We start from the raw sequence: 18,849 nt of genomic DNA, 5'->3' as shown, positions 1-18,849 counted from the left end.
GGGAGAAGCAGGCTCCTCAGGGACCTCGATGCGAGGCTGGATCCCCAGATGCTGGGATCATGACCTGAGCCTAAAAAGACATATAACTGACTGAGTCACCCAGATGCCCCTAGAAAAACTTTTAAAAAGCACCTTATTTTGTCCCATCCAGGCAGGAGGGAGGTAGCAGAAACAGAGTCTTGTGTAATAGCCTCTCGTTGACATGTGCATTGGAGTTACCCTCATTTGCTTTTCATGGCATCTAGAGACTCACCTCCTAAGAGGTTTCAAAGTGACGTTTGAAGCTGTCCAGAGAGAGCAGCTAATGGTGGCAGAAAAAGTTCAGGGCTTGGAGCCCCAAGATCTACCTTCAAACCCTGCTTGGAAGCTTCCTAGCTGTGTGTCTTTGAGCAAGGTGCTTAACCTTTCTGATCTTCCATCTTTTAATGGTGAAATGAAATTAACACCCCGCCAGAAGTCCAACTGAGAGGTTGTTTGAGTTAAAAGACTTGAGCTAATGCTTACCTGCAGATTCTCACTGGCTCTGTGACCTTGAGCAAGTTACTAAACCTCTTTATGCTTTAGTTTCTTCATCTGTACAATGGAAATAAAAAAAAGTACTCCCCTCACTGAATCCCAGAGAGACCCATATGAGACAGTGTTTGTAATAACAGGCTTAGTCTAATGCCTCATACACATTAGGTGGTCAGTAAGGATCAGTGACTACTGTGAACCATACAACTTTATGTAAGAGCCATTTTGCCCACTGTGGATGGTGAAATCAAATTAGGGGGTTGCTACAGCATTTAAAAAAATAAAAGAGTAGGGATGCCTCAGTGGCTCAGTCAACTGAGCATCCAATTCTTGATTTCAGCTCAGGTCGTGATCTCATTGTCCTGAGATGTAGCCCCGAGTCGGGCTCCATGCTCAGTGTGGAGTCTGTTTGGGATTCTCTCCTTCTCCCTCTACCCCTCATGCTCTCTCTCTAGCTCTCTCTAAATAAGTAAATAAATAAAAACTTAAAAAATTGATGAAATAGACCTAGAAAATATTAGTATGTATTGCTAGTAGTAAGGTAAATGCTCACCCACGAAAGTTTTATTTCAGGTGTTATGTTTGTGTACTATATAAAAGCAATGTAAATTGTATTTCTGGACAGCCCAGGTAGCTCAGTGGTTTAGCGCTGCCTTCAGCCAAGGGCATGATCCTGGAGACCTGGGATCGAGTCCCACATCAGGCTCCCTGTGTGGAGACTGCTTCTCCCTCTGCCTGTATCTCTGCCTCTCTCTCTCTCTGTGTGTCTCTCATGAATAAATAAATAATCTTTTAAAAATTGTATTTCTTATTTAGTGGCAGTTTGCAAATATGAATACCACTGGATAAGTCCTCTGACTTAACCTGAATTTGCCAAGGTGGTGTATATCTTTGGCTTATGAAACCAGGGTAGCTCTAAGAATAGCCATATTAAATGTACTTCAGCATCTTCTGTAAAAATGTTTGGGCCAAACTCCATAGAATTCTTTTACAAAAATAAATCCTCATATGAGAAATGTTATTCAGGAGATGCTAACAGGAAAAATGTTGATCTCCTTGAGGAAATAGTTTGCTTCTTCCCTAACTTTCCCTGTTTACCTTGTCTGCCAGGAACCTCCGAGTTCAATTCAAAGCTCTTGTATAATGGCTTATTGGCTCTTCAGGCTGGCATATCTGAATTCATTTCTCTTTGGAGTTGGTTTTCTTTTTTTTTTTTCTTCCTATTTTTATTACTATAATTTGTCATGAATTATTTCAAATCCTTTTAGGGAGAAAGCAAGATATAAATACATTCAGAAAGAAAACTGGCAGCTGCCTTGTTTACAACACAGAGGTTGTGAATCTCACATGAAATCGTATATATGAAAGAACGTGAAACTCTGAGAAGCTTGCTCCAGGGGGAGTTGTCATTGGGGTGTATCCAGCTCTTGCAGAGGTATGAGTTTTATCAGCCTTGTAGGAAAGGAGGATACTGCTGGCCTTTGTTTTCATGGAATTTTTGAAAGTAACTTTCTTCTTAATTGATTATAAAAGTAGCAATAATTTCCCTTTATGGAAAACTGAACAAAAAAGTTGGTCATTGTATGTCTCACCACCCAGAGATGACCACTATTGAAAGGTTGTCTTTCTGCCTTAAAAACAGCTTTATTGACATATAATTCATATGTCATACAATTCAAAACATACAAGACAGTGGCTTTTAGTATTTTCACAGAATTTGCAGCCATGACTGCAATCAATTTTAGAATCTTTTCATCATGTCACAAAGAAACTCTACTCCCTGTAGCCATAACTCTCCAAGACCCTCATTTCTCTCAGCCCCAGACAATCACTAATCTACTTTTCTTCTCTGTAGAGTTGCCTTCGTGCCTGGTTTATTTCACTCAGCACAATGTCTTCAAGGCCCATCCATGTCACAGCATTTATCTATACTTCATATCTTTTTATGGCTTGTATTAGTCAGTGTAGGCGCCGTAACAACATACCACAGGCTAGCTGGCCTGTAACAGATATTTTCCCACAGTGCCGGAGGCCTAGAGTCAGAGATTGGGGTGCCAACACGGTTAGATTCTGATGAGAGCCCATCTACAGATTTGCGGAAGCTGCCTTCCAGCTAGATCCTCATACAATGGAGAGAGAACTCTGGTATCTCTTCCTCTTCCTAGGATGGTACCAGTTCTACGGGATCAGGGCTCTATCCTTATGACCTCATTAACGTTGAGCACTTCCTTAAAGGACCTATTTCCAATACATTCATGTGAGGGATCTGGGGCTTTAACATATGAGTTTGAGGGGGGACACAATTCACCTTATAGGATGGATGAAGAATATCCATGGTGCGGATGTATCATATCTCAATCACCTCTTCATCTGCTGATGGACGTTTGAGTTATTTCCATTTGGGGACTATTTTGAATAATGCTTCTATGAACATTCATGTATTGGTTTTATGTGAACATGTATTTTCATTTCTCTTGGGTATATACATAGGAGTGAAATTGCTGGGTCATATGGTAACTCTAGGTTCAATTCTTTAAGGAACTGCCAGATTGTTTTCAGAGTGGCTAAACCATTTTACATTCCCACCAGCATTGGATGCAATTTTTGCACATCCTTGCCAACACTCATTATTATCTGTCTGTTGGATTATAGCCATCCTAGTGGGTGTGAAGTGGTATCCCATTGTGGTTTGATTTATGTTTCCCTGATGCCTAATGATGTTGATTATCTTTTCATGTGCTTATTGGCTATTTGCATATCTTTTTTGGAAAAAATGTCTGTTCAGATCCTTTGCCTTTTTAAGTTGGAATATCATTTTATTGTTGAGTTGTAAGAGTTCCATATACATTCTAGATACAGGTTTCTTATTAGATATATAATTTGCAGTTTTGTAGGCTGTCTTTTCACTTTCTTTTTTTTTTTTTTTTTTTTTTTGTCTTTTCACTTTCTTGGTGTCCTGAAGCACAAGAATTTTCTTTTTTTTAAATTTATTTTATTTTATTTTAGCACAAGAGTTTTCTTTTTCTTTTTTCTTTTTCAGAGATTTTATTAATTTATTCATGAGAGACACACAGAGAGAGAGAGAGAAAGAGAGAGGCAGAGACACAGGCCAAGGGAGAAGCAGGCTCCACGCAGGGAGCTTGATGTGGGACTTGATCCCGGGACTCCAGGATCATGCCCCGGGCCAAAGGCAGGTGCTAAACCACTGAGCCACCCAGGGATCCCCAGCACAAGAGTTTTCAATTGTGATGACATCTAATTTATTTTTCATCTATTGTTTATATTCTTGGTATCATATCTAAGAAATCATTGCCTGATCTGAGGTCATGAAGATTTATTTTTTTCTAAGAGTTGTAAGATTCAAATCCCTTAATTTAAGTCTTTAACCCATTTTGAGTTATTTTTTGTATATGGCATAGGGAAGGGTCCAATTCCATCCTTTTACATGTGGCTATGCAGGCATCCAGCAACATTTGTTGAAGAGACTCTTCTTTCCCCATTGAAATGACTTTGGCACCTTTGTTGAAAATTAGTTGAACATGAATGTCAGAGTTTATTTCTGAACTTTCAATTCTATTCTATTGATCTATATGTCTATTCTTATGCTAGTACCATATAGTCTCTCACTCTAGCTTTATAAGTTTTTAATTCAGGAAATTCAAGTCCTCCAACTTTCTTTTTTTCAAGATTATTTTTGGCAATTCTGGGACCTTTGAATCTCCAGTTGTCATCTTTATTGTCAATGTTTTTGAAAATGCAATTTTTAAAAAAGATCAATGTATTTATTTGAGACAGAGAAGAGAGAGCACACTCAAGGAGGAGGGTCAGAGGAAGAGAGAGAAGCGGACTCCCTGCTGAGCAAGGAGTCCAATGTGGGGCTTGATCCCAGGATCCTGAAGGCAGGAGCTTAACTGACTGAGCCACCCAGGTGCCCTGAAAATGCAACTTTATCTTTAATTTTACATCACTGAAATCATATTCCATAGCAATTATTTTCATGTGTCCTAACTGTACACTGTAAACATCCTTCTATATTAGAAACTTATTTTACATATACTTAAATACATAATTTAGTTGTCTTCCTATCGGACACTTCTTTCTAAACTTCACTATTATAAATATTGACACCATGGTGCTTTCATTCCTAAGAGAGGTTAATTTTATTTGTGAAGCTACTGAAGATATTTTTACATATTGAAAACATTAATCTTTTAATTCAAACTTTGAGGTGATTTCCCAAAAAGCAGAAGAGGCTCAAATACGAGTCAAATCCCACATTTGCACCTTAGAAAAGTCACAAACCTCTCTGATCCTCAATGTTTTCATCTGAAAAATTCAGATAATAATAATAGAGTTGTTCTGAAGATTAAAGGCATGTAGGAATATTGGCCTAGCACACATATGACTCAATAAATAGTACTTATAGTTATTTTTTATGTTTTTATTGTTTAAGTAGACTCCATTGTTAAGTAGACTCCCAATGTGAGGCTTGAACTCACCACTCTATGAGATCAAGACCTGAACTGAGATCAAGAGTTGAACGCTTAACCAACTGAGCCACCCAGATGCCCCATAATAATAATTATTATTATTTTCATCATCATTATTATTTTCATGATTATTGTTGTTACTGTTGCTAGCTATATTAAAAGTTGCAATAGGTAGCCGAAATAGAGAGAGTGGACTGACATTCAGGTCTTTCCTATCAGCCTGGGAATTGCAATCATAATGAGGAGATATTAAGGGTGACTGGCTGGCTCAGTTGGTAGAGCATGTGACTCTTGATCTTGGGGTTTTGAGTTTGAGTCCCTCACTGGATATTGAGTTACTCAAAAAATAAAAAGAAATTTTTTTTACAGAGTATAATTAAAAAAAATAAAGAGTAGACATTAAATGTTTCTCACATTAGCCAAAGAACAGTGTTCTAAATATCATGCACCAAATAGATATCTTCATTCCTAAAGCTTTGTGTGTAATTCAGATTAGTTTCTTAAAATCATTTCTCAGCAATGGCCATGAGATTGTTTAATTCTATTTGTGTAGCTATGGAAGATATTGTTTACATATCGAAAACACTTATCTTTTAATTAAAACGTGGATTAGCTCCAAGAAAGCAAGGCTCTGTCTGGCATGTTCATCATTTTAGGTCTAGCATTAATAAGCACACAGTAGATACTGACAAAGGAATGCAAAAAGGAAGACAGCAGGCCCCCATATATTTTGTTGTTTTGGATTACTTTTTAGAGGCAGCAGTGGCTGAAGGGACTTAGCCTACAAAAGCAGGCACATAGCAGTTTGAACCACGATAAGAACTACTATTTATTATGCACCTGTTGCACCTGTTGTGTGTTGGTCATTCTTTAGGTAGATTTCTGTATGTGACCTCAGTTAATGTATTTAAATATCAAGATTGCCCGTGTGATAAGAACACTGGAACCCAGTGTTATAGGCAAGGAAGCAGAAGCTTCAAGAGAGTCAATGCCTGGGCCTATGGTGTGCTGGTAGTAAGTGCTGAGCCCAAATGCAAACACTTACCTCTCTGATATGAAAATTGGGATATTCTTTTACCAGGAAAGATGTGGGTCCGTTTGTGTCCTAGAAGCTGAGAGAGAGGGTGGTTGGGGCTTACAAAAGGAAGCTAGAGTAGAATTTATTAATTGTGTCAACAAGGATTGAGCACCTGCTCTGGTGGCATTGGACAGATGGGGTGCTGGGGAGACAATGGAGACCATAAGCTAATACCTTGCTCTACTGGAAACCCAAAGTCCAGTGGGGAAGCAGACACTATTCCAGTAGTCATACAAGTACTTGATTACAAACTGTGATGAGTGCTTCAAAGAAGTTCAGGGTGCCACCAGAGACTAGCAGGGGTATTTGAATAGGTTCCCCTACGCTGAGATCAGAATTGAGCTAGGAATTAACTGATGTGAGTGGCAGGGAGGGCTTTCCAGGATGAGAAAAGGACCTAAGTCAAGACCCTGATTCTGGAAGGGAGATTGAAAGAAGACCCAAGTGGCAAAAGCAGAATGCCGGGTGACAGAGCAGCCAGGGCAGAGCAATGGCCTCATGGACCCTGTTAAAGCCTGTGGTTTTGATCCTGAGGGCAGCAGGGAGCCTTTAGAGGGTTTGAGCTAAGCAGTGACACCATCAGATGGGCTATCCAGAGAGGTGAATGTGGTTGTAGGCTGGGGCAGATTAGGTGACCTGTTGGCAGTGGGAATGGACCGAAGTGGATACATTTAGGAGACATTTATGGGTTAAGAATGACATAGCTGATTTGAATGATCCTTTCTTTTTTTATTTTTTTTTTAAGATTTTATTTGTTTGAGAGGGAGCATACACACAGATGGGTGAGAGGTGGAGAGAGAAAGCAGACTCCTCCCTGAGCTGGAAGCCCAATATGGGGCTGGATCCCAGGGCCCTGAGATCATGACCTGAGCTGAAGGCAGATGCTTAGCCAACTGAGCCACCAGGTTCCCCTGAGTGATCCTTTCTGGTGTTTTGGAGCACCCTGGCCCTCTGCCACAGCCCCCTGCTTGTGCTTTCTCTCTCATGAATAAATCTAAAAAATAAAATATAAATAAAATATAATTTTGTTTGGAGGTAAATATATTTCTCACCAATATCCATGGTTACAAACATTCACATTTTCTTTTCAGTATTAAATCATTAATTAATTAGTTAATTCCCACCCCTTTCTTAATGTCGGTTAAGTTTGGTTTCTTCGTCCTTGGAGTTTCTTGACTTGAGCCCTGTCTGCCCTGGGTTCTGGACCAAGCACTAAGATAATGAGTGAACACTGACTGCCCTAGTTCCTCAGTACAGACTGAAATGATTTCTCGATTAGTTATTAAATTGTTACACTTGTAAAGGAACTGCTTAAGAATAAACTGGAGGATTTGTTTCCTGTTTGCTTAAAGGCAACATTTAATATACCAAGCTTCTGCCAGTCTGAACTGGATGAGACTGTTTATACTCAGGCTAATTCAAAATGCTTGGGATATTTCTAAAGGTTCCATCTTGGCAGCGGCAGCTGGGAATGCAGCGATAAATAAAAAAGTCACAAGACGCGGCTGACAGGGTTCGTCTGTTCATTCACACCCATGACTCACAAGGCTTTTGAAGACACTGAATTTTGAAGGGCAACCTAGTGGATGGTGGCAATGTAAACCGCTGTGCTGAAGTTCCAACCTTGATGCAATTCAGCTGAGAAATGAACTTACCCTCGGAAATTGAGATGTGGAGAGAAAATGCTTATAGAGATATAGACAGTGAATAGCACATAAAGCTTACCCACATGACGAAAAGAAAATTCATTTAAATATCTCTTTAGAAATAGCATATTTTCCAGTTTTTCTACAGACGTTGTGTTACTTATATGATTAAGAAATAATTTCATTGAGGGGTGCCTGGGTGGCTCAGTCAGCTAAGCATCTGCCTTCAGCTCGGGTCATGATCCTGGGGTCCTGCGATGGAGCCCTGTGTCAGGCTTCCTGCTCAGCCGGGAGGCTGTTTCTTCCTCTCCCTCTGCCCTGTCCATCCCACCCCCACAACCTGCTTGTGTGTGTGTGTGTGTGTGTGTGTGTGTGTGCCTGTTCTCTCTCTCTCTCTCAAATAGATAAAATACTGAAAAAGAAAGAAAGAATTTCATTGAGGGGTGCCTGGCTGGCTCAGTCTGTGAAGCATGTGTCTCTTGAACTCAAGGTTGTAACTTGGGTGTAGAGATTTCTTAAAAATAAAATCTTAAAATCTTAAAAAAAAGAATTTTATTGCACACCTATTGTGTGCTGGACAATGGGTCATCTCATGTCATCCTTCATGTCACTGAGATGAAGGTCTTAGAATCCATGAGGGAGCTGAGGCTTCCAAGGGCTTCAGAGACTTGCTCAGGTTACCCAGTTGGTAAATGATGGTAGGATTCTGGTTCCAGAAGCGGAGTCTGAGCAACCACGGTCTGCTCCAATGGCCCTGTCACTGGTTTTGCCTTGGTGGCTCTCTTCCTGCATCGGGGTCTCACTTATAAAAAACAATCTTTTATTAAATATCTTCCTCTCTAGGAATCCAGATCCTTTCCAGGGTCAAAATTTGAGAATCCTCGTGTTTTTATCTCAATATAACCAACGTTGTTACTTCAGCACTAAATGTCCCCATTTAAAATACTGCCTTCCAGGAGACTTCACTGAGTTTACTTTAGTAACACTGTTTAGAAGTCAGCAATAAGTCTTAATTATTGCACATTCAAGACTGTCAAATTCTCCCCAGTGCCTTGTGGCTTCCAAGGCTCAATGTTCCTTAAAATAATGCAGCCCAACATCTGACACTGTCAAGAAAGGAAGGTAAACTTTTCAGACATTACTCTTCCAATGTCAACATTGATTTCTTTTCTTTTTCTTTTTTTTTTAAGATTTTATTTATTTGACACAGAGAGAGAGCATGAGTAGGGGAAGAGGCAGAGGCAGAGGGATAGAGGCAGAGGCAGAGGGATAGGGAGAAGCAGGCTCCCCGCTGAGCCGGGAGCCCAATGTATGGCTCGATTCCAGAACCTGTAGATCATGACCTGAGCTGAAGGCAGATGCTTAACCCTCTGAGCCACCCAGGCACCCTTATATTTCTTTTTAGAAAAAAAAAGTCTTCCATCACTTTTTCCTCCACTGGGGGGATGTGGAATTATTTTTGTTGACTTTTTTATACTTTTTCTGTGTTCTTCCAATTTTCCAAAATGGCTGTTTTGTTTTTATAATGGAAAAATAACCTGATTTTTAAAACTGAGTCCAATAGGGGCACCTGAGTGGCTCAGTGGTTGAGCATCTACCTTTGGCTCAGGTTGTGATCTCAGGATCTGGGATTGAGTCCCGCATCAGGCTCCCCACAGGGAGCCTGCTTCTCCCTCTGCCTGTGTTTCTGCCTCTCTCTCTCTCATGAATAAATAAAATAAAATCTTTAAAAAATAATAAAATAAATAAAATTCAGTCAAATACAACAGAAAAGAACTAAAATCTTGGTAATATATATTGTATATCTCCTGCCTTCCTGATTGGAAAGTATAGAACATAACTGTAAGCTCCATTGGATGATTCTGGGTCACGATCAGACACCCCAATTTTTACTTTGTGGTGCTATGACTTGATGGTTTAGACCGTGGATTTTGAATTCAGATAGACCAGGCTTAGAATCTTGGCATGGCCTTTTTTTTTTTTTAATTCCAAGTTTATTTTTTTTTTAAAATTTATTTATGATAGTCACACAGAGAGAGAGAGAGGCAGAGACATAGGCAGAGGGAGAAGCAGACTCCATGCACCAGGAGCCTGGCGTGGGATTCGATCCCGGGTCTCCAGGATCGCGCCCTGGGCCAAAGGCAGGCGCTAAACCACTGCGCCACCCAGGGATCTCCGCTGCGCCACCCAGGGATCCCTTGGCATGGCCATTTACTTAGCTCTGGGACCTTGGGCAAGTTGCTTAGCGTCTCTGAGTCTTAGTTTTCTCATCAGTAAAATGGAAATAATAACAGCATCTACCTCCCAGAGTGTCTGGGGGGATTGAATGAGATGATAAATTAACATAATGTCCAGTAGTCAGTTAATGCAAGTTTCTTGATTAATTTTGTGATATTGGTAATATTCTGTTGCAGATGTGTGGTGCCCGTAGGAACTGCTGAACCACCTAAGACTTTGACCCTAGATCTGAATTAAAAGGTCCTCAGATTTTTTAAAAGGTTTTATTTATTTATTTTAGAGAGAGAGAGAGAGAGCTCATGTACAAGCAGTGGAAAGGGAGAAACAGGCTGCCCATCAAGCAGGGAGCCTGATGTGTGGCTTGATCCCAGGACCTGGGATCATGACCTGAGGTGAAGGCAGCCACTTAACCAACTGAGCCATCCAGGTGCCCCAAAGGTCCTCAGATCTTTGTATCTGTTCTTTTCCTCCCCATTTCCCAATTTATTTTATTGTATTTTACTTTTACTTTATTTTACTTTGTTGTTGAAATAAAACTTACAGGCAGTAAGATATACTAGTCCTACGTGAACCTCTGTGTATGTATACCCCAGCATAACCACCACCTGGATCAAGATAAACCATGTCCAGCACCTCTGCTGGTTCTCTCATGCCCCCACCCAGTCAGTAGCCCCCAACCCCAAGGCAAACTCTACATGGATTCCTAAAACCATAGTGTAGTTCTGGTTATTCTCAAATAAGTAGAAAACACAGGATGAACTTCCTTGTGCCTGGCTTCTTTTGCTGACTATAATGTCTGGAAGATTCAGCCAGATTGTTGAGGATAACAGTAGTTTGCTCTGGTTCACTGATGTGTAGTAGTCTTTCATGTGAATATTATTACATTTTGTATGTCCATTTACTTTACTGATGAACACTTGAGCTGTACCCAGTTTTTGGCTATTATGAAATACACTGCTATTATGAATGTCCTTGTATATCCTTGTATGTTTTCTGTCCTGAAATACTTCAGTCACAGACTCCCAGGAGTGGAATTGATGGGTCTGGGAGTATACACAGTATTTAATTTTAGATGATTACTGCCAAGTCATTTTCTAAAGTGGTTGCGCCATTTCCTGTTCGCACTAGCAGTGCCTGAGCTTTCCAGGTGCTCTGCATCCTTGCTAACACTTGGTTTGGTGAGTCTCTTCCATTGTAACTATCCTGATGGGTGGGTGGGTGTGTACTAGCTGTCTCATCAGGCCCTTAATTTCCATGACGACTAACAATGTTGCACACGGTCTTATGTGATCATCAGCCATTGGGACACCCCGTTGCATTCCTAAACACAGTTATACTCTTGGGATGTCTGATAGCTCAGTTTGTCAGTAGGAGGTTTAAAGAATGAGCATGCATGTTCTGAGAGAGGCTGCAGAGGCTCTCCTACGACCAATATAGCAGAGTTTGGGGCATACAGAGCATCTAGGCTGGTTTCTGCTTACTTTCAAGTTCTTAACTGTGTTTGATGGCAAGCTTGCAAGAGAAATAACTTGCAGATGAGTGACATACTATGAATTTTTAAAAATGCTAAGTGAACTCTCTAACGGTGTTTCAACTTATATTTCTACAGTCCATGTGGGAGAAAAGAAGTCACATTAGTTGAGTATCCATTATGTGTCAGTCCTGCACCAGGCATTTTAAATACATTGTCCCCTGGGCGCCTGGTTGGCTCAGTCGGTTAAGCGGCTGCCTTCAGAAGCTCAGGTTATGATCTCAGGGTCCTGGGATCAGTCCAACATTGGGCTCCTTGCTCAATAGGGAGTCTTCTTTTCTCTCTCCTCTTTCTGCACCTAACCCCACTCTTACCATCTCTCTCTCTCTCTCTCTCTCTCTTTAAAGATTTATTTATTTATTTATTTATTTATTTATTTATTTATTTATTTATTTATTTATTTATTCATGATAGAGAGAGAGAGAGAGAGGCAGAGACACAGGCAGAGGGAGAAGCAGGCTCCAAGCTGGGAGCCCGACGCGGGACTTGATCCCGGGACTCCAGGATCATGCCCCGGGCCAAAGGCAGGTGCTAAACCACTGAGCCACCCAGGGATCCCCTCTCTCTCTCTTTCAAATAAGAAATACATACATACATACATACATACATAAATACATGTATACATACATTATCCCCTCAGGGCACCTGGGTGGCAAAATTGGTTAGGTGTCAGATTCTTGGTTTCAGTTCAGGCAGTGATCTCACAAGCATGAGATTGAGCCTTGTGTGGGGCTCTACGTTGAGCATGGAGTCTGCTTGAGACGCTCTCTCCCTCTCCTTCTGCCCCTCCCCTCCCATGCTCACACACATGCTCTCGCTCTCTCTCAAATAAAAATAAATAAGTACATTATCCTCTTTAATCTGTATAAAGACTCTGTGAGGTTGAGATTATTATACTTGAAGTTCAAATGAAATTAGGCTGGAGATGGTTGTCACCCAGCTCTGAAATGGCAGAGCCAAGATTTGAAGACTGGGTCTACTTGACTTTGAAGTCTACACTACTGTGACCAAGTAAACAGAAGGGAAAACATTTTTTTTTTTTTTTTTTTGGGAAAACATTATTTTTTTAGCAAGTTTCTAGTCAGAAACTTCCTAGTGTACATTTCATTAAAATTTTGACAATGCTCACCTCTACCAAGGTGACTTCACCTTCGGGTGGATCTCTCAGGGTCTCCCAGTGCTGGGTCTGGCCCCTCCTCCCAGACTCCTGCAGCTTACTATTGGCCATTTGGCACCATTTCTTATCCTTTCTGCCTTTCTCCATCTTTGAGCTCTGATTGTAGTACTATTGTATAGGTATTCATTCTTTTGACAGTAATTTTTTTCTCTCCCCTCTGGTATATTTTCTGATAATTCTTCTAGAAAGAAAGTTTTTCCCAATTGTATAGCAGTACACATATGTTGTAGACATTTTGGAAAGCGGAAATTCACCCATTTCCTTTCAATCATTTTTTTGTATGTTTAGGTGTTTTTTTTTTTTTTTTTTTTAAACATAGTTGAGATGCTGAACCATCACTTAGTTGAGGTAATAGACATGATTTTTGAGGGAAATGAATGTGATTTTGTAAAAGGCAGTCACATTTAAGGATGTACTATGGTGGTCCCTGGGTAGCTCAGTCAGTTGAGTCTCTGACTCTTGGTTTTGGCTCAGGTCATGATCTCATGGGATGGAGCTTTGTGCTCAGCAGAGTCTTCTTGAAGATTCTCTCCCTCTGCCCCTCCCCCCACTTGTGCATACACACATGCATACTCTCTCTTTCTCAAATAGATAAATAAATCTTTAAAAAAATTTTTTTTTGAGGATGTACTATGGAAGGCCTCAACCTGGAATAAGTGTAAAACAGGAGTCATTTATTCTCCAGAATGTTTTTTTTTTTTAAAGTTAGGAGGGAAGGGGGTAGAGTTGAGTGAATGAAAGAAACTGGTTTCCACTTTACCTTTAGAAACATCATCATGGTTGGCTTCCAAAACCAACAGACAGAGCCTTGGTGTCCCTGTTGGAGACAGCTGTTAACTTTTGATGTTGAGCAATTTTAAATTTGCATGGTCAAAATTTACAGGAAATGTGCCTCACTATATTCTGCTTGATATTTCTCCCTATTCCTTCAAACTTTGCAAAAGCATCCCATTTTTATTTTTTTTCCTTTTTTTAAAAATATTTTTTAAAATTATTTATTTATTTATGATAATCACACACAGAGAGAGAGAGGCAGAGATACAGGCAGAGAGAGAAGCAGGCTCCATGCACCAGGAGCCCGACGTGGGATTCGATCCCGGGTCTCCAGGATCGCGCCCTGGGCCAAAGGCAGGCGCCAAACCACTGCGCCACCCAGGGATCCCCCAAAGCATCCCATTTTTAATGGCTTCACATGTTTTACCAAGTTTATAAATTATCAGATACCTAATCATTCCCTGATCGTTGTTCCCAAGCTGTTTTTGTGGTAAATGATGTAGCCCCAAACACCTTTGTCTGCATGCCTTTTTATGGTATCTTTGAGTACGGAAATCTTCATCTACCGGGTGAGAGACACTGTGAGACCATGACCTCGCAGGGGTTAAGGGCATGAATGCAGGAGGCAGATAGCCCACTGTGTGATGGGCAAGCTGCATAACCTGTGTGCCTCAGTCTTCTGGTCTGTCACACTGGGGGAAATCACAGCACTTACTTCACTGTCACTTCATGTGTGTAAAGGGCTCAGTCAGTGCCACAGAAGTGCTTGCTTGTATTACTTACCTGGGATCCTAGAAACTGGGTGCTAATTGGATAACAAATTTATACTTTAAGGTTTAAGTATATTGCTGACTTGAGAGTGTGAACCAGGCTCCTCTTTGTAACACAGGACACAGTACTGTTAGGTGTACAGAGCTGTTTGACGGGTGGGCATTTACTGCAGGAACTTCTCCTAACAGTGTGGGCACACTTCTTGGTTCTTATAATTCCCTGTTTATTTTTCTGCTTCCCCCTCTAGAATGCGAGCTCCTTGAGATCAGAGACTATGCCCAAAAAATAATAGTAGGTAATATTTACTGAGTGTCTGACTCTGGATCAGACTCAGTGGCAAGCACTTTGCAGGCCTGGTCTTGTTGGCTCCTCCCAGCACCATCTCACACCTGGGCCCCCAGGAGACAGGTGCTGAGTGCTGGCTGAGTGACACAGGGCTCTTCCCAAACTTGTCACATCAAAAGGATCACTCAAAGCACAGAGGTGGGGGATCCTGATGCCCAGGATCTGCTGCTGGAGATCTGATTCTAAAAGTCTGGAGCAGCCCAGGGATCCACCCCAGGGGATCCTTTATGCTGAGGCCACATCTGGGCAACCCGAAGGAGAGGCTGGATGACCCTGTGGTCCACCAATGTCCTGTGTCTCAAGCCTTAGGCAGTTTCTCCCAACTGTCGGGAGTTCTCAGGCTTGTCACTGACTGGAACAGGAGAGGAGGGTGACCAAGAGGAGGAAACCGCGGAAGCAAGTCTCATTAGTATGCAGAGCCTTTCTTGTCACACTGCCTTTAATTGAAGCTGAAGGGCTGGCTCACGTCTCTGGGAGTTTCCACCCTCCAGCCCTTCCGGAACTGGCGGTGCACCAGCCTGCTGAGGGGACAAGGACGGTGCAGGGGCACGGAGAATCCGTCTGTTGGTGTTGGAGGCCAACCACGATGAGGTCTCTACACTGAAATGGCAACCAGGTTCTTCTAATCAGCCATTGCTACCTGCCTCCGCCCCATCGCCCCCCTTTGACCTACCTGGTGGACGTAGCTGTGCAAGTCTGTCCTGCCAAGACCAGGAAGCAACCCACAAAGGGGACACTTGAATTTGTGTCTTACAGAAACAGCAAAGGAGTCCCTGCACGTGATTCCCATGGTTAAAAACACAGTACCCCTCCCCTGCCTTATCTATGGTTTTGAGCATCTACTGGGGGGCTTGGAACGTGTCCCCATCTGCTGTACCGGCTGGACAGAAGGACACGCTGAGCATCGCCTTTGTGTCACCCTCTGCTATAGCAATCACTTTGAACTCTTGGCTGTTTCTCTCTGGTTAATTAAGATTTTAGATACGTTAGATATGCTTTTAGACATTATCTACTGATTTCTTGCTGCGACAGATGAGGACGAGTTCACTAGTTCATACCCCATCTCCACCCTCCTCCAAACAGTTAAATTGTTCTTTTCTAGGGCAGCCCCAGTGGCCTAGCGGTTTAGCGCCGCCTTCGGCCTAATCTTGGGAGACCCAGGATGGAGTCGGGCTCCCTGCATGGAGCCTGCTTCTTCCTCTGCCTGTGTCTCTGCCTCTCTCTCTCTCTCTCTGTGTGTGTGTGTCTGTCATGAATAGATAAGTAAAATCTTTAAAAAAAAAATTGTTCTTTTCTTTTCCTTTATTAGTTGACTTTGTAATTTCAAGTAATATACTACCATATTTATTTCTTTTTACCTGTTTTATTTGGGGGGGGGAGTTGAGGTGGAGGAAATATTCATAGAACACTGACTATAAAGTAATAAACAGCAAGGCAAACACTCACATATAACTACCATTCCAGTTAAGGAAGGAGAATACTGTCAACACCTTTCAACCTCTTCTTTCCCCAGTGAAGCCACTTACCCTGACTTTTGTGCTAATTGTTTGCTTCCTTTTTTTTTTTTTAAAGATTTTATTTTTAAGTAATCTCTCCACCCAACATGGGGCTTGAACTTACAACCCTGAGATCAAGAGTTGACACTCTACTGACTGAGCAGCCAGGTGCCCCTGTTCTCTTGCCTTTCTTTAGAGCTCTTCTATAGGCACTCCTCAGTATTTAGATTTGCTGTAAATAGAATTGCACTATATATATTACTCTGTGCCTTGCATCTTTCCTTCAACACTGGTGAGCTAATCTAAGTCGACAGGTGTAGCTGAGGTTTACCCATGTTCACTGCTATATACTCACTTTTCAAGTAGACCACGATTTATTCATCCAGTCAGCTGTTGATAGACATTTGGGCTGTTTGCAGCTTTCTACTATCACAAACGTCTTAATCCTTGTCTCCCAGAACATGTGTGCAAGGGTTTCCCCAGGGGATGGATACAGGAGTGCAATTGCTGCATTGCAGGGAGCATGCAAACTCAGTTTCACTTGATAAAGCCGCCTTTCCAATGTGGTTGCACCAGTGGACAGTCCCCACCCCCAGAGATGCTGACCTGATTGACCAGGGTCAGGTTGGGCACTTAGAGGTTCAAAGCTCTCCAGGTGATTCCATTATGAGGCTCCATGTCCAGCTTTATTTCCAGCCCATCAACTCTAGATAGTATTTTGACCTTTCAATCTGGAGGAGCAGTCCTAGCATCTTTTTCCGCTCTCCTTTCTCAAGATTTTTGTGTTATAATCGGAATAATCTGAAAGACATAATAAGGGTTTTTTCCCCAGGCGAAGTCCCAAGTGTAGGGGTGGCTAAGACAGGTTATCAAGGCATGGGCAGGAATTGGTTAAAATACTGGGACAAAGGTGAGCAGTTGAATTCTTCTTTCAGGGAGGGCTGGGGAACAACAGAAATTCAAGGGCTGAGAACTCTTCCCAGCAGCCAACCGTCCTTCTCTCTTTGGCGGTGAGTAGCCTCTAGCGCCTGTCTGCCAGCTGTAGGCCAGAGAGGTCATTCAAACTGCTTAAATTCTGTGACATGGAGGGGAATTCTAGGCTCTTCTGAATTGCTCTGAGGGCCTTTATGGTCATGTTTTCTTAGAGGGACTCCAACCTCAGTCTGGGTTTCTTAACCCTGGCTGAATAGTAGCAACATATGGGAACTTTGAATAAATACCCGGGCTTCAGACCAATTACATCAGAAAGTCTGAGGTGAGACCCAGGCACTAACAGGCTTCAGAAATGGCCCAGATGATTTTTTTTTAAAGACTTTATTTATTTATGAGAGACAGAGAGAGGGGGGCAGAGACATAGGTAGACTGCATACAGGGAGTCCGATGTGGGACTTGATCCTCTGAACTCCAGGATCACGCCCTGGGCCAAAGGCAGATGCTTAACTGCTGAGCCACCCAGGGATCCCAGCCCAGGTGATTCTTAAACACAGCCAGGGCAGAGAATCAGCAGCAGTAGATCAAACTTTAACTTATATCCAACAGTATCACCTGGGGGGCTCATTAAGAATTGCTGGGCTCCACTGTTTCTGATTCTGTGGGTCTGGGGTGGAACTGTGGATTTGCATTTCCAACAGGTTCCCAGGGATGCAAACATTGCTACTCTCCCTCACCATGCCTAGAGCACCATCTTGCTCCTGAGGTTTCCCTGCATACCTCCCTATAGGGACCCAGAGCAGCCGTTCCATCAGGTGGAGCAGACCTCCTCCCAGCTCTGTGTTATGGGGTCAGGCTGGTAGCTTACAATCGCCTGTGGAAATTAGCAAATGCTACAAGTCAGGAATCTGCCATCCCCACTCAGTTGCTAAACATTCACATCCAGATCACATAATGGATCAGCAGGATATGGGGAAAACACCTACAGAGGTGTAGAGCATCCTTGGCTGTGAAGGATCCTTGTCATCAGTAGGGCCTAGACACATGCAGGGTATTCACAGTGGTTACCCATGGAGCTTCCATATGTATATGGAACAAAAAAAGTATATACACTCAAAACAATTCTTTAAAATTCCCAGGCAATACAGGTTCTAAATCTTAGAAATATTTTTTTTCTGGTTTGAGTTATTAATATATTCATTAGTAGTTCACAAAACCAAATAAACACATTATAAATTTTGACAGTTATTAAACGTAGAAAGGAGATTCTAGGGGACACATTGGCTCCTGGTCTGGCACCTGGGGATTTTTTACACGCTTGGCAATGCCAGGACAGGGAGAGGTGGGAAAAGGGATCACTATAAACCCATCAACTGCAAGTCCACGCATGGAAACGGTGGATTTGGAGAGTGACTTTCTTTGAATAAACCATGACCAAGTACCCTTAGAAAGTCTTTCTGTAGCCCCAGCTTGAAGACTGCTGTGCTAGCCTGGGCTGCTGAAAGCTTTCAGGCCACTTCCAACAGGAAACAACTGTGTTGCACATGATGGCGTCCACATCTCACTCCGTGCTTGGGCCTTGTGAGATCCAAACATCTGTCCTACATGATAACAAGCCCCAACACCCTTTCTGATAGAACACTGCTCTCCTCGTGTAACCTGAGCCTGAGACCTTACTCAGAAGATGCCTTAGGCATTAATGTCCAGGATAAGCACTTGGACATTAGAAGCAAAAACTTCCTAAAAATGAGAGGGTCTTTCTTGGGGCACCTGGGTGGCTCAGTCGGTTAAGGGACCAACTCTTGATTTCGGCTCAGGTCATGATCTCAAGGTCCTGAGATCAAGCCCTACATTGGTCTC

The 18,849-nt window shown here is 42.2% G+C and overlaps 1 protein-coding gene across 4 annotated transcripts in view; it reads left to right on the top strand.

Moving 5' to 3' along the window:
• Positions 1–18,849, top strand: part of IQCK (IQ motif containing K) — a 129,085-nt gene that overhangs the window by 107,925 nt on the left and 2,311 nt on the right. For 2 of the 4 annotated variants that reach the window (XR_003123963.3, XR_003123962.3), the window contains one exon: positions 1,782–1,948. The exons of 1 other annotated variant lie outside the window; for it this stretch is intronic. Coding sequence is in view for 1 of the 3 variants with exons in the window: in XM_049110924.1 (XP_048966881.1) it covers positions 16,995–17,029 (35 nt within the window). In the remaining 2 variants the exon portion in view is untranslated. Of the gene's footprint in view, positions 1–1,781; positions 1,949–16,994; positions 17,070–18,849 lie in introns of all 4 variants that reach the window. One more of the 4 variants, XM_049110924.1, reaches the window with a different exon arrangement.

Source organism: Canis lupus, chromosome 6 (assembly GCF_003254725.2).
Source record: "Canis lupus dingo isolate Sandy chromosome 6, ASM325472v2, whole genome shotgun sequence".
NCBI classification, from domain to species: Eukaryota; Metazoa; Chordata; class Mammalia; order Carnivora; family Canidae; genus Canis; species Canis lupus.
This window is presented reverse-complemented; position numbering and strand designations above follow the sequence as displayed.